The 14,322-nt window shown below is 40.3% G+C and overlaps 1 protein-coding gene across 2 annotated transcripts; it reads left to right on the top strand.

Moving 5' to 3' along the window:
- Nucleotides 1-13,381, top strand: ppp1r3aa (protein phosphatase 1, regulatory subunit 3Aa). Of its 2 annotated transcripts, none has more exons than XM_033615094.2 (4): nt 1-880; nt 2,288-2,346; nt 2,446-2,531; nt 4,403-13,381. In XM_033615094.2, exons 1-4 carry the CDS (start codon nt 99-101, stop codon nt 7,583-7,585), a joined length of 4,110 nt encoding a protein of 1,369 aa, XP_033470985.1. In that variant the 5' UTR covers nt 1-98; the 3' UTR covers nt 7,586-13,381. The 2 variants fall into 2 exon arrangements, with proteins under 2 accessions (XP_033470985.1, XP_033470984.1); XM_033615093.2 differs by having other exon boundaries at nt 2,440-2,531.
- The last annotated feature ends 941 nt before the right edge of the window (nt 13,382-14,322 follow it).

The raw sequence follows: 14,322 nt of genomic DNA, 5'->3' as shown, positions 1-14,322 counted from the left end.
CACTGCAGCCAGGCTAGGGGCACTCTGGTCTGTGCCACCCTCCGAGCCAGACGGACAGCAGGACAGGCAGACAGCCGCCTCTCAGACCGCCGCACATTATGGAGGGTCTGTACATCCAGCCCTTGGAGGAGGACAAGGCGGTTTTAGAGGAGGGAGGTGAAGAAAATGGGGAGCAGGAAGAGGGAGGAATGGAGGCCTCGTCTCCCACAGTTTCCACCACAGACGAGGAAACAGACGAGGAGGAGGAAGCAGAGCCCCCACCGGTCATGCCCTGGAGGAGGGTGTCATTCGCCGATGCATTTGGCCTCAACTTGGTGTCGGTTAAGGAGTTTGACAATGTTGAAGTGACGGACCCAGAAGTCAGCCAGCCCCCTGAGAATGAGGCAACCCATCCCTTGGAGGAGTACTACATGTCCTGTCTGTTTACAGTCCCCTCGTCCCCAGAGGAGCTGGACCAGAGGCTACAAGAACAGATGGTTGAGCTGGAAAGCATCGAACTCCTGCCGGGGACCACCACACTCCGTGGCATCATCAGGGTGGTCAACCTCTGCTACAGCAAGTCTGTTTATGCCCGGATCACCCTGGATCGCTGGAGGAGCTACTTTGACCTTATGGCGGAGTACGTGCCTGGTTCCAGCGATAGGAAAACAGACAGGTTTACCTTTAAGTATACTCTGGTGCCTCCTTTTGAGAGAGAGGGGACCAGAGTGGAGATCTGTCTCCGTTACAAGACGTCAGTGGGCACTTTTTGGGCTAACAACAAGGAAATGAACTATGTGCTGTTCTGCCACCAGAAAGTAAATACAAAGGAGCAGGGGCCTCAAGTGCAAGAGGAGAGTAGCAGCTACAAGAGCAAGAGGAGCTGTCTCAGAGCTAACAGGTGAGAGAATCTAATGCTGAATCTTTTTTTAAACATGTCTCTGCTGAAGGAAGTCACATCACCCTCATGACAATACATTACACAGTAATCAATATTCAAATAAAATGAAGGTTATTATGAATCCATCCCCTGCAAACTTGTACTGGCACAAATCAACCACAAACAAGAAAAGGTCCTGACTAACTTTCGGTACTGCGGTAGGAAATTTGACACAGTGTGAAAGTCTATTTAAACGGCGCTGCTCTTCTCATTTGGTGGAGGCTAGCCGGGCAATTTCATGTTTACAGTAAGCTGTTATGTAACTTTTCAGTAATGGACTGCAGGACACATATTGCCCATGTAAGGCCAGGTGCCTGTCAAGGTTTCCATGACGTCTCACGCTGGATAAGGAAGCCAGATATACTTGTTTACCCTCTTTGACACAGAAAGAAACAGTATGTCCTATGTATGTATTATGTATGTACCCATGTTGTAGTCTGACTTGTTGCACTATAAAAGTTATGGAAGTGTAATAATACAGCAGACAAATGCATCACAACATTTAAATTGTCTCATTTTCAAAAGCTGCTGGCACAGGTATAAGCTGTCTGCATGACAGCTATGTTGTGTACACCTCTTACTGTGTATTCATGGATGAATTACTGAACGGGCCTACTGGACACAGGCCCAGGGCCCCGATTGCCAGGGGCCACACTGGCCTTCACCTGCAAAATGTTGCTCAAATTAACACGTACCAGGAAGAGACTCAAAATGACGACCAAGAGACACAAAAGACCCCAAAGAGATGCAAAGGAACAGCAAAAAGACACAAAATAACTAAAAACAATAGGTGAAAAACCACCACAAAGTCTGTATGTCTTGCTCCTGTGTAGGAGCTGTGTGCCCAGGGGCCCATTGTTTTACAATCCACCCATGTCTGTATCATAATCATTGCATGGTCAGTACAGGTAGGAAAACAACAGACTAAAATGTATTGAGGCTGTCTAATAAAATACACAGACAGGGTGAAAGCTCTGACCCCCCTCTTTAATGTACCATTCCACTAAACTTTAGTTATTAGCATGACTTGTAGATGTTGTATAGATAAAGGGGACCCAATAAAACTAAGCCTTGAGACATGGCGGTTAATGGAAAGAGGGTGCCAGTGAGGTGGCTCTCATAATTTGAAAAGCTGGAATGGTTTGACATTCCCACCCATCACCACTCTTTTTTTATCTACCTAACAGAGGAAAATTAAGTTTCTCTCCAGCCCCTGTTGGAATATTTGCAACATTTTGTCAAATAATTGTTGAATCAAATCCCTAAAATATAACAGAATGTGTAAACACTGAAACAGAAAATGATTTAATCGCTGTAAAACATATCTGTGAGCTTATTTATGGTATTTCTATTCATTTTGAACAATAGGAGGGGAGGTTTAGAGGGAAAGACCAAAGAGACCAGCGACACATCAACAGTTGCTGCAGGTGTGTATACTTAATGTTTCTGTGTGTGTGTATGCATACATGTACATGAATTAAGTGTGTGTGTAAACGTAAAAACAATTTTTTTTTTGGCAGGAGCAGAGGCTGCACCTAAAGCAGAGGAGGCTAACAGAAAGGACAGCACAGATGTACAATCATTACTGTACCGTGAAGAACAGAAACCTTTGGTGAGGTTCATTTATCATCTTTTAGAAGGACAGATTCTTCTTGGAGTCTGGGGGGAAAAACTGAAACACCAGCATCACCCAGAAGTAAACACTGCTCGCTGCAAAAAAACAATCTGATAATATAAAGTGAGAAAGTATGTTTGTTTTTGCTGCAGAGATACAATAGCTGAGCCAAATATGGAGAAAGACTTGTTTCAATATCATTTGCATGAAGACATAATAAGAATATTATGATAATCTTAATTAATAAAGCACTTGTGCTTTACAAGGCAGCAAAATAAAACAGACAGGTTTTAAAAGATGATAAAAAAAACAATTTCCTGTATAAAAACAGAGGAAATAAAAGACTGTTCGACGGAAATTGAAACCAGAAAAGGGTCTCTGATAAAAGTCTGTTAATAGAACGACAACGACATCAACAATCCATGTTTAAATGTGTAATCTGTTAAGATAATACAAATATATATATATATATATATATATATATATATATATATATATATATATATATATATATGTGTGTGTGAATTCATTAAATACGTTTACAAATTAATAAAAAGCATTTGTGAATATCTTCTTACATAAAAAATGCCAATGCGGACATGATGTCATTAACAGGTGATCATGCTATCTCAAAAAGTTTGAGTGATACAAGAGGATTTTCGTTTGGACTGGTGGAAAGTTTGTCTTAAAACTGTGTATGTGTGTGTAAAATGCAAATCTTAAAATTGAGATCCATAAATAGCTTTTCGATTTACAAAACAAAAAACTGGATTCACAAATACTTATTTGAAAATTGTAAATGTTAGAAAGACATTTACTGATTTATTTTTTTGTTAATTAATTCAATGTATTCACCTTTTTTTGTATTTGTGGAATTTGGGCATTTTCAGATTCGTTTTATTTTTGCAAATTACTTTTGAGTTCCCAAATCTTTTTTTTCTAATTTGTGGAAGATCTTTTATATTTACAGATAACATACCTACACACAGATTGTTGATCTCTTGATAGTGTTCCCCAGTTCTTTCAGGCTGTAGGTAATAAGCGGGCTACAAAATTTGTTTCTTTCTCTTTGTTTACTTTTTACCAACACTGCAAAACAGTGCTAACACATTCCAAATTAGGGTTACAGCAACTTCTTTTCACTGTTAAGCACAAGGCACTCACTCTCTCTTGTTAATCACTCATATCTGTCCCCACAAAACAGGGGCAGGTAGGAACCGATTAGCTCATAACCAAGGGAACACAGTGACTCCACTTAAACACTGCACATGAAAATACAAATACTAAGTTCTATAAATGACAATGAAAAAATAATTTATCAGTAACTCAATAATGCTGAATCTATTACTACTTCAATATAAATAATGTACCCATTAATAAATAACACAGTAACTTAAGTCATACTGTAAAAATAATCCAAAAATATAATATGTGCAGTAACTATGGTTATAATCTGTTCACACAAATGATACTGACACAAATCTATCTCCATAGCTAAATATGTATGTCATACTGCACAGCGCTCAGTGGGCCCCAGAAGGATATGGAAAGTCAGCTTACCTGACACTTGAGAGCACGTCTGAAATGTGCAAACTATTAATAATAAATGCAACATGCTTGTAAAGGTGCAGTGAAGTTGATGATGTAAACAAAAATAGGCTTGTGCGCTGAGGCTGCAGCAGTATTGCAATGTATTGCACCATCACTGTAATGTTACACATCAAGGAATACTCAGTGAGTGAACCATTGCGTTCACTTTTGTAGCTGATGACCTTAGAGACTAACAGAGCTGGTAGATTCTGGCTATAGTTCAAGTAGCTCAAGCATTAACACTTGGCTTGACCTTTGACCTCTGGCCTTTTTGACAGGTGGATAGCATAAAAAGCAGGAACAGAGCAGCACGTTTGGCACGTGTGCAAGACTACCTCTCCCAAAGCAGGCAGCAAGTACCACAGGCTTATTTACATGACTCAGCCAATGGCCAAAAGGTTTCTCAGCCTTCGCCGACTACATGGGGGGACTCTGCTGGCTCTCTCTTTAAACGGCAAAAGAAACAATGTAGCGAGACTCCACAGGTGCTCACCTACCACCAGATTCCTCTGCTTACACTGGACTGGAATAATGACAAAGCCAATCAGTGGGTGGCGTCTGACATGGATGACATGTGGACTGAGAGAGCTAAAATGACCTTGTCAAAAGCGTCAGAGGAAAATATAGAAGATACACCTCCTGTCAATGATACATGGGAGACGTTTCTCAACGGTACAGATGATACTGCTGATAAAGAAACCTCTGTGTGCGACGTATGGCAGGCATTTCTTAATGGGCCGAGCAGTACGGACCATTCTGCTGTTCCAGAGTCAGAATGGCTGCAGACAGCAGCCTCGGTGTCTCCCTCAAATGATAAAGAGCCCAGTGCCCAATATGTAGCCAGCAGTCAAGAGCATGAAATTCAGGTGGGCTCGGATACACCCACCACCTTCCATGCACACACCTCAGCTGTATGTCAGCAGCTGTCAGACACGCGCGAAATATCATTGGCTAATGTTGCCTTTAACACTGACGACCACCAGCCAGCAGAGGCATGTGTCAGCAGCCGGAGAGATGACAACACAGCGACACAAGATGCATCCCAAAGGTCACAGACAAACTCCGTAACAGACACTCTGCAGGAATTCTGCCTCAAGGGGGCAGCGCCTTTGTCCGAGGGCTCTGTTGACAGATCAACTGAGTGTCGTGAGCATGCGTTCTGGGAGCGAGAAAAAGAAGGAATAACAGAAAGAGCAGAAGGAATAGGAAGAGATGAGCCGTTCACAGCACACACAGCAGACTTAGTAACAAGCTCAAGGGAGTCAGAGACAACAGACATGACAGCAATGCCAGAGTCTCAGAATGCCACCGCCGTTGATAGGATCTCACAGGGAGCAAGGCTGCATGAGGGTCTTTCTTCCAGCAGGGAAGGGGAGGTTACAGGTACCGCACACAATGCGACGGATGACACGCTGGCATTTAGGGGGACAATCAGGCAGGGGACAAAGGATGAGGAGAGGTTTGTCTTTTCCACATACAGACAAGGAGTGGAGGAAGCGATTGTGAATAACTCCATGGAAAATAAAATATCTACAGATGAGATATTTAGGCCACAGAAAACTGAAGAGTGTGAAATCTCCCAGAGGTATGCAGATGAAAAACAACAAGAGGAATTCAGGCTGAGCCAAAACAGTGAAAATCCATTACGGGAGAATGAGAGCGATGAAAATGAAATAAGACCTGCACAGTCACATGCAGATGAATCCAATCCAAGCCAAATGTGTGAGGAAAATCTCAACCAAAGCCAAATACTGGCAAGTGAATACACATTGGATGAATCAGAGAGTGAAGATGCTGCATCAAATAAAGACTTGGAAGCATTCAAAAAGACAGAGGTGGAACTTTCCTATTGTACAGAAAGCAAAGATACAAAGAGACTAATTGGTGCAGAATCAAGAATTATCCAGGTATTAAATGAGGAACATAATGACAAGGCTTTGCACCTTAATTCATTGTGGCAGAGGGGAAACACATCAATAACTTCAGAAGTACATAATAAAGAGTCAAGGCCAAACCAAGCAGTGGAAGAGATGTGTATTCAGAAAGAGGAGGACTCAACACAAATTCAGGAAAATGTACTAAAATCAGGTAAAAGTGGCGTAGTCTCAAACCAGGAAGAGGAAGGAAAGAGCACAAGGTGTGATGGAATAACTGAACAACAAGAGGAAGTGACAGCAGCCCATGATACATTCAGGCCTTTTCCAACACGTATACTCAACCCTAACCCAGTGGAGGTGGTAGAAATGAGATGGAGTTATTCACAGGATGATATTAAGGGTCAGAAAGGGGACAGAGGGCATGAAATGGGTCCGGAAGATACGGCGAACAAGAACGTTGCAAAGAAAGACACTCCAACAGTACTTCAACACCATCCTGAGACATTAGAAAGAACAGAGCAAGATATGAGTCAGAGAGACAAAGATGAGAGGGTGAGTATTGGAAAGCTGGAAATAGAAGCGCTGGGGGAGTTGAGGGGTAATGTAGAGAACCCTCAGGGGGAGAGGAAGAACGCACCGACTGAATTGAAAGAACGAGAGTTGTCAGCAGAAGTTGAGAGCTCTCCAGGTGTTGAATATAAAAAATTGTCAGAGGGAACAAAAGACCCCATTACAGCAGAAAATACTGCAGCACTTGAAGTGATAGAGTCGGAATTGGAGGAGATGTTCATAGAAAGATTTGGGGAAGATTTGGTCAGGGGGATTTGGGAAGAGGTATTTGGTCGGCAAGAACAGGCCTTTAATAAAGACACAGATATTGGAATGGGCAAGCTGGGAGATGTACCTGATATTACACAAGACTGCCACGTTCTTTTTGAGAAAGACTGCAATGATGCTTTTGATTCAGGCGTATTTTCCTTGACAGAACTACCAACAGATCCTAATTTAAGTCTTTGTGAAGGCCTAGAGCAAACCTTAGCCACTAAGGGCAAGGGATACTCCCCACAAGAAAGAGGTCACTCACTCACCACAGCAGAACAAACCCTATCTCTGTCAGAAACACAGGCAGATTTTAATTCAAGTGCTCATCTAAGTCAAGATCTCACCCACATTTTTGCTGCTCAGAGTAGGCAGTCATTGACTGAATCAGCCCAAAACTCTCCAAAGGATCAGGGCACTCAAATAAAAGAAAGATCAGTCTCCCGTCAGGAGACAGGTAGACAAATAGAAGACCGTGTCGCCCACGGGGAGGGTTTTAATCAATCAGCCCACCCATCTCACAAACATCCAAGTTCCTCCTCTGACAAATTAAAAGAGTCCGATAGAGTTGTATGGTGGACTGTGTTATACCTCCTCAGTCACATCACCAGACTTCTAATCTGCATCGTCTTAGTTGCTGGATTCTTTTTCATTGTTTTCCTGTATGATTTCCCAGCATTTGCGCTCTACGTATTTTCATTGAGCTGGTGGTTTTATAAGTGGAAGCAACATCGAGTGACAACGGACAAAGGGATGGAGGGATAGCTTGAGAGTTAAGAGAGAAGGATGGGTGTTAAAAACTGCTGTGTGTAGCATTTTTAAACATCATCACTCTTAAATTAAATGTAATGTCTTCGATATCTTCGTACTGTTTATTCAGACTGGTCAGACCATTGTGGAGATGACTGGAAGCTACAAAAATGGTGCAAAAAACCCCAAATGCTACACACAGCACTGTGTGTTTGATTGTGTGTTTTCATGTTTGGTTGTTTCTTTTCTAACTCTAAGTGAGTTTATTGCAGTGGTGGCCAACTTTTTTTTTGGCTTGTGACCTCTTGGGCAAATGTTGGCGAGCTATCTATGACCATTTCAATCAAAGAGAGATTTTTTGGGGGGTTTACTTGCTTCATTTAAAATATTTAGATGTAAGGATGAAAAAATAAACATAATTTGATGCAGTAGAAAGGTATTTTTAAACTTAATTCCTCTCCCATTATGCCCCGTGGCTCTTTAAATTTTTCTTTCGACCTCTTGTGATGGTCCTATACTCCAAATTGGGAACCACTGTATTAGTAAATCAGGAGAGATTTGGTCTTTCTTCATAAAATCAAATGTATCTTTTCCAGTAACCTTGAATTTAATTGGAATACTAAACAATGAAATTTATAGAAAAATTCACCTGTTGTTGAACGTTGTTATTGCTGATGTAGTGTAAACAGTTATGTGTATGATGTGTGTATATTTGCAGTGTTTTATGGGCCCAATATTACTTTACAATACACCAAATGGAACAAAGTATGACTTTGATTCTTGTAGACAAAGGATGTCTGCAATAGAGGGGCATTGGAGATTTGACATTTCTATTTCCTTGCTGTTCTTCAATAAAATAAATTCAGAAAGAAACAACTTTTTTGGTCTTTTACAGCCTAAACTGCTTGTAAAAAATGTTGATTAATGTTGCACTTTTTTAGATTCCATTTTTTATATTTTATCAAATTTTGGCCACACTCATGAAATAACCAAATCGCCAGGAGAAAGGTTGGAATTGTACATTTTTGCAAACCATATATGTGATATGTAACACTGTACGTTATTACGTAGTGGATAAGAAGTACAAATGTAACATATTCATGGTTTGCAGTAATGTACAATGCCAACATTTTTGTCGGCTATGGGCTGAATGAGCAATAACAACAGCAGGGAAAGTTAGAAAACAAGTTGTATATTGTATGGTATTCAACAAGAAATAACTGCCTCCACATCAAAAATATGATGGGTACAAAGAGTATCCTAGATCTATTTGTACCCAATTTCTTACCCATAATAACCCATGTTCTGTTTGCTATCCTTAGGTTTGTTATTCTAGATTCTGTTTTTTACTATCTAATTTCAGCTACTTTTAGATTCCATTTATTAAACTGCTTACTTATACTGTATTAGACATACATTAATAAGGTGTATTATGCATTTTCTTTCTTAGTTTTTGCCTTTGCCATCTTGTCATTTTTTTATTTACTTGTTTTTGAAGCACTTAGGTCTCTGGAAAAAAATGCAAAAGGTCATTATTGTCTTTTTAGAACTTCTGTATAAGTCTATGAACAACTTATTCTGTATCTAACCTTATACATCAGTTACAATAATGATTGCTTTCTGCAATACAATACACACTGAATTCTTAGGTGTTTTGTCATTGTGAATTTTACTGAATATAAATGTCACCAAGTGCCACTGTGAAGTTGCAACCCAATTGCCAAAAAAAATGTTGGCATTGTATACTGCTGCAAACCAAGGATAGTTTACATTTGTACGCTATTATGTAGTTGATACATTGAAACTAAATGTTTCAACAATGCAAGTTTAGACACAAAAAACACTTGGTTATGGTTAGAAAAAGATCATGTTTTGGCTTAAAATACCCACTTTTAGGGGCACAATCGCTGCTGGAAACACATTAAAAAACAACTGCTTTTCATGGCACTATCTTGGCAGGAAAAACAGTGATGCGCTGGTAAAAAATAATCAGTTTTGTGGCACTATCCTGATCTCGTAGCGATGTCTCTTACTGGAGATAGTGCTTTTTGTGGCACTGTCTTCGAAAACCACACACATTTTCTGGCTAAAAAGCCACTGGAAACACAGTAATGACTTGCTAAAGCCCAGCTCGTTTTGTTGTTTGTTGGTCCTAAACAATGGTCTGAAGTGGTCTGCAGCTTGTCAGGCATCTTGCCTAGGTGTCATACCATCCACCATTCCCTTCAATGATAAAGTCAGTCAGTAATAAGTCACTTTAAAAAGGCTGATATGATACACATGAAATGTACAAATGCAACATTTGTGGTTTGCAACGTACAATGCCAACATTCTGTTCTGGCGACTGGGTTGGAAGTTAGATCCTTGATTGCTTCACAACAAGGTGGAGTTGACACAAGGTACACATTGCTGTTAAGACTGCATATGTCAGATGACTGCTTTGTTCAGTATGCAGCTATAGTCGCCCGTAGTGTAATTGGAAAAGGTCATAATCCTTATTGGCAACTGTTCACAGACCGTGTATTAATAGCCACAAACTCTTTCAGTACTACTCACAAGACAAGTCACTGATTCTGAGATGACACCCTTCACAGACTGGATTAACAGTCAGTAGTTCTTTGTTCTTGGATTTGGGGATAGCTATAAAGGTAATTTAGTCATTTCAAGGAACTTGTAACATTTAGATAAAGGTCAGATTCATGACCTTTGAAGAATATAATCTTAGAAAGTTTCAGAAGCATTACATGTTGATTATCAGATAAATCAACTCTTTGAACCTTCGCAGTCTGTACAGTGAAAACCAGGCTCCCATCTTTGCCTCTCTCTCTAAGGAGTCATTTATTGTTTCAATTTTAGTGCCTGCTGACAGGAGTTTGAATTAAGTCAGATTCACATAGCAAATAGTCCATTTCATCCTTGCTCATGTTGCTCATGTGACTTACTAAAGGTGCTATATTACAAGGTTGATAATACAATAGGATAAAGTTCAGCCTTTTGACATTGTGCGGTCCAAATCAGTGCTCATACCAGATGCCTCTCCAAATGGTTACCTGCTATTTGGGAAACCATTTATTGTGACCATTTTGTTATAGCATGTTGCCATCCGGTAACGTACCAGATGAGTATATCAAGCCAGTGCAACAAGTGTGCACAAAAAGAAGTGCATTATATAGCCTACACACTATATTAGGGCATTTTTGTGATGTAATGGGAAATTAATTATATATAGTTAATTATATTTCACTGCTGTGAATAAGTAATGGAGTGATGGAAAAAGAATCACATAATTTCTTTTGTCAGTAACAATATACACTTTGAAGTAGGCTTTCCTACAACTTCTGTATGAATCCATGTGTCCATGTGCAAACTTACATATGCTTCTATCTCCATTCTCCACTGATGAGAAAAACAGTCCAGCAAGCATTTGATAGATGGCAATATGCCAAATAGTAGCCATTTCCGACCTTAAAGAAAGATAAAAATACACAAAACATGATGATACGGTAGTGAAAACATAATAAAACATGCTTTGAGCAAATTTCTATTTCGGCCCATAGAGCCGTTGTAAGTAAAAAAATAAAAATAAAAACAGGGCTAGGGGAGGGGGAGGAGGATAACATTTCAAGAAAAACCTCAATATTACAGTGGTAAATTTATGAAAAAAAAAAACCCTCACAAATTTAAAGGAAGAAACTCATCTTTGAGATTAGAAAGTCATAAATTTAGGAGAGAAAAAAAGCAGAAATTCTCTGAGATTGTTGTCACAAATTTACAAGAAAATAATTCAGAAAAGTAGTTTGGTTTTTTTTCAAGGAATCACATCGCTTTATTTTGCATTGTTGGATCAACCTGATCCCGTCACAGACGCCACTGGGAAACAGGAAATCCCTGCAGATACTGAGATGTTGAATAGCTGTTGTTTGAACGTCCAATCAACATGTCCAGGAGGTTACCTGGCCATGAGCTGGACGTCTCTCCAGCACATCCTTCTAGCAACATCAAAATATGATGTTGTCACAAATGGTCCTATTTATCTACTACTGAAGTTTATGGACAGTGTGCATTCAGCAGCTTTAAACATCCTACAAACTGAAAATAATAAGTCAGCTGAGTCTAGAAATGATAAGCCAAGTATGACTCGCACACAAACCCTGGTCTCCTGAGTGAAAGTCCTACGCTTGACCTATCCATCCATGATTTCCTCCCTATATGTACTTTATTGTTCTCAATGCTACCTCACCTGACTTTATGGCAGAAATCTCTTAAGGCATTCTTCTTGTGAGTTTGTGACTGTAGTCTCCGAGGTTTTTCTCACAAATTTATGGCTTTATACGATCAGAAAATAGTCATGCTTTTTCTCCTATACATTTGTGAGTTTCATCTCATAAATTTACAACTTCAAACACAGTAATTTTAAGTGTTTTCTTAGTTCCATATTATTATCTGTTTATCTATTTCTAATCAACAATGACCCTAATACATCATTGTAAATTTCAGTTATTCAAAATGGAATTCACAAAATAATGCACTACACAACTTGTGACAACAGAAACTGTCTCATCTTTCATTCTGGTACTATATTTCCACAGATGCTTCAGTGCTGGTGAGGTTGTTTTGTCTCTCTACATATTATCTCCACCACAAGCAGAGAAGTCTCGCTGTGCGACACTGTGTGGGATAAAGTGGCGGTTTGAGTGACACTGCAGTTCAGTAGAAGTCACTTGATCCCGTCTGGGGTATGTTGACCTTTTGTAAGCTGGCTCCAATCCCATGCTGGCACCTTTAGCAAACTGGCCAGAAGCCAATGTTGGCACAGTGGAAGGCTACTCTTCACAGGGCACGGCTCTGAGGAGGCACAGTGCAAACCTGGCTCTGTTACTGTAGTGTGTACGGACAAAAAGTAGCAGTGACAGGAAGAAAGTGAGAAACAGGGACAGAATCTTGATGAGCTGAGGCTACACTGCAGTGCAAGGCTACTTGTTATATTGTTGACTAAACTAGGTGCCAACATGCATGAACAGAGAGATAATGAATTCCTTAGTGGTGCACTAGTTAGAGGGATTGGGTTGCACGTTCACAAATCCAGATGGCAGATGGTACAGTAGCTATCCACAGATCATGTAACTGCAATAAATTACTAATCTTATTTATCTACCTTATCATGTACTTTACTTATATGAAATACAGTGTTGAGTTTCTTGATACAAATAGTAATGGAGTACCTTAAAGGTCAGGATTACCTCTTTATGTGCCTATTGTGGCACTTCAATCAGTGAAAGTTGTTCATTAGCAATAAAAAAAATCTGCATCGTCTCGTTCCATGGAGAGTTTTGCCGGATTCATATTAAGAAAAATGGGTGATAAAACTCAGGACCTGATTTGAATTGTAGAATTTCTAAAATTTATATATTTTTTTTATAAGAGAAAAAGCCCGGGATAGCTTCAACCCTGGTTCATATGAGGTCACTGAGTGTCCCTGATGGCAGAGGAAGACAAGTTAATTGACTCTCTGGATCACACCCTGAACCTTGTGATACATGTCTTGACTAAAATGAGAACCCATCATCATATGTTGATGCGCTCCTCATTCTCACATTACAGTGTGTATACAGGATTGTGTGTGTTGGCATGCGTCTCTGTGTACGTGCGTAAGCAAGCATAGAGATGGAAACTATAATAAGGATCTCCCGATCATGTGAGAGATATTCTCAGGAGTGCATTCCTTAGCATTAGTATTCAACACGAGCTTCCTGTGGCCCAGCATCAGTCATCAAAGCTTTAAGAGATTAAAGCATTTACTGTTTACTCTTACAGTTGTCTTGTGGTAATTTAGGGGAGTATAATTTCATAACAAAGAGAAAATGAGGAAGGTACAGAGTGGCTTTAAGGTCAATAACTCTCTATGGTTATGCTCCATATATAGAAAATACCACTACAGCTGCTAAGGCTAAAGCATCTTGCCATGATATTGTTACACAGCAACATGGATGTGCAAGCCAGTAACTTGCAGAGGAAAAAATACCACTTTTTCTAAAAACTGAGGTGTAATGCTTCGGTTCTTCCAGCAGATGACAATGCAACTCCACTTTTCAAAGACTCCACTACATGCTAAGACAAAAAAATCATGGCTGATGGTTTTGGTTGATGCTAAAATAATATAGGAATTGTGAGTTCACCTCAAGCAAACATTTGACACCATCTGTATAATCCTAAAGTTAAAATGTTATTTTGCATGATAAGTAGTCTGACCCAGAAAGCGACAAACACATGACAATCTATTTTTTTATATATATCCCCGTGGCAAAATCACTGTGCAGTGAAGTGCACTGGCAGGGACAAGGGGGTGCATGAGGACATGGTATGTGAGTGGATGAGAGCGCAAAATGAGGCAGGGCCGTGTTGTGTGGCCTGAGGGAAACAGAGGCACTCTGCTGACAGATTGGAGACCAGACAGACTGCATCGTCCACACTCTACCCCAGTCTAGGGAACCACTTTTTATTCATCCGTCTCTCCATTCCGCCATCAACCTTCAACCTTGCCAGATTCATCTCCTCCCGACCTCCCCCCTCTTCGCCATCTCGGCCTCTCTCTCGCCAAACCTACACGCTTGTCCGTACCCCTTGCCTCCTTCTCTGACTACCCTTAGCAGCTCGACATTCCCAGATGTCCACTGGCTCTTGCATCACGGAGACAGCCAGTCTTTCTGCTGTTGTCACTTGGCATTTGAAAGCTGTGCGTGCGTGGGACACTG

Source organism: Epinephelus lanceolatus, chromosome 23, assembly GCF_041903045.1.
Source record: "Epinephelus lanceolatus isolate andai-2023 chromosome 23, ASM4190304v1, whole genome shotgun sequence".
NCBI classification, from domain to species: Eukaryota; Metazoa; Chordata; class Actinopteri; order Perciformes; family Serranidae; genus Epinephelus; species Epinephelus lanceolatus.
Note: the sequence above shows the minus strand (reverse complement) of the source record. Positions and strands in the feature narration are given on the sequence as shown.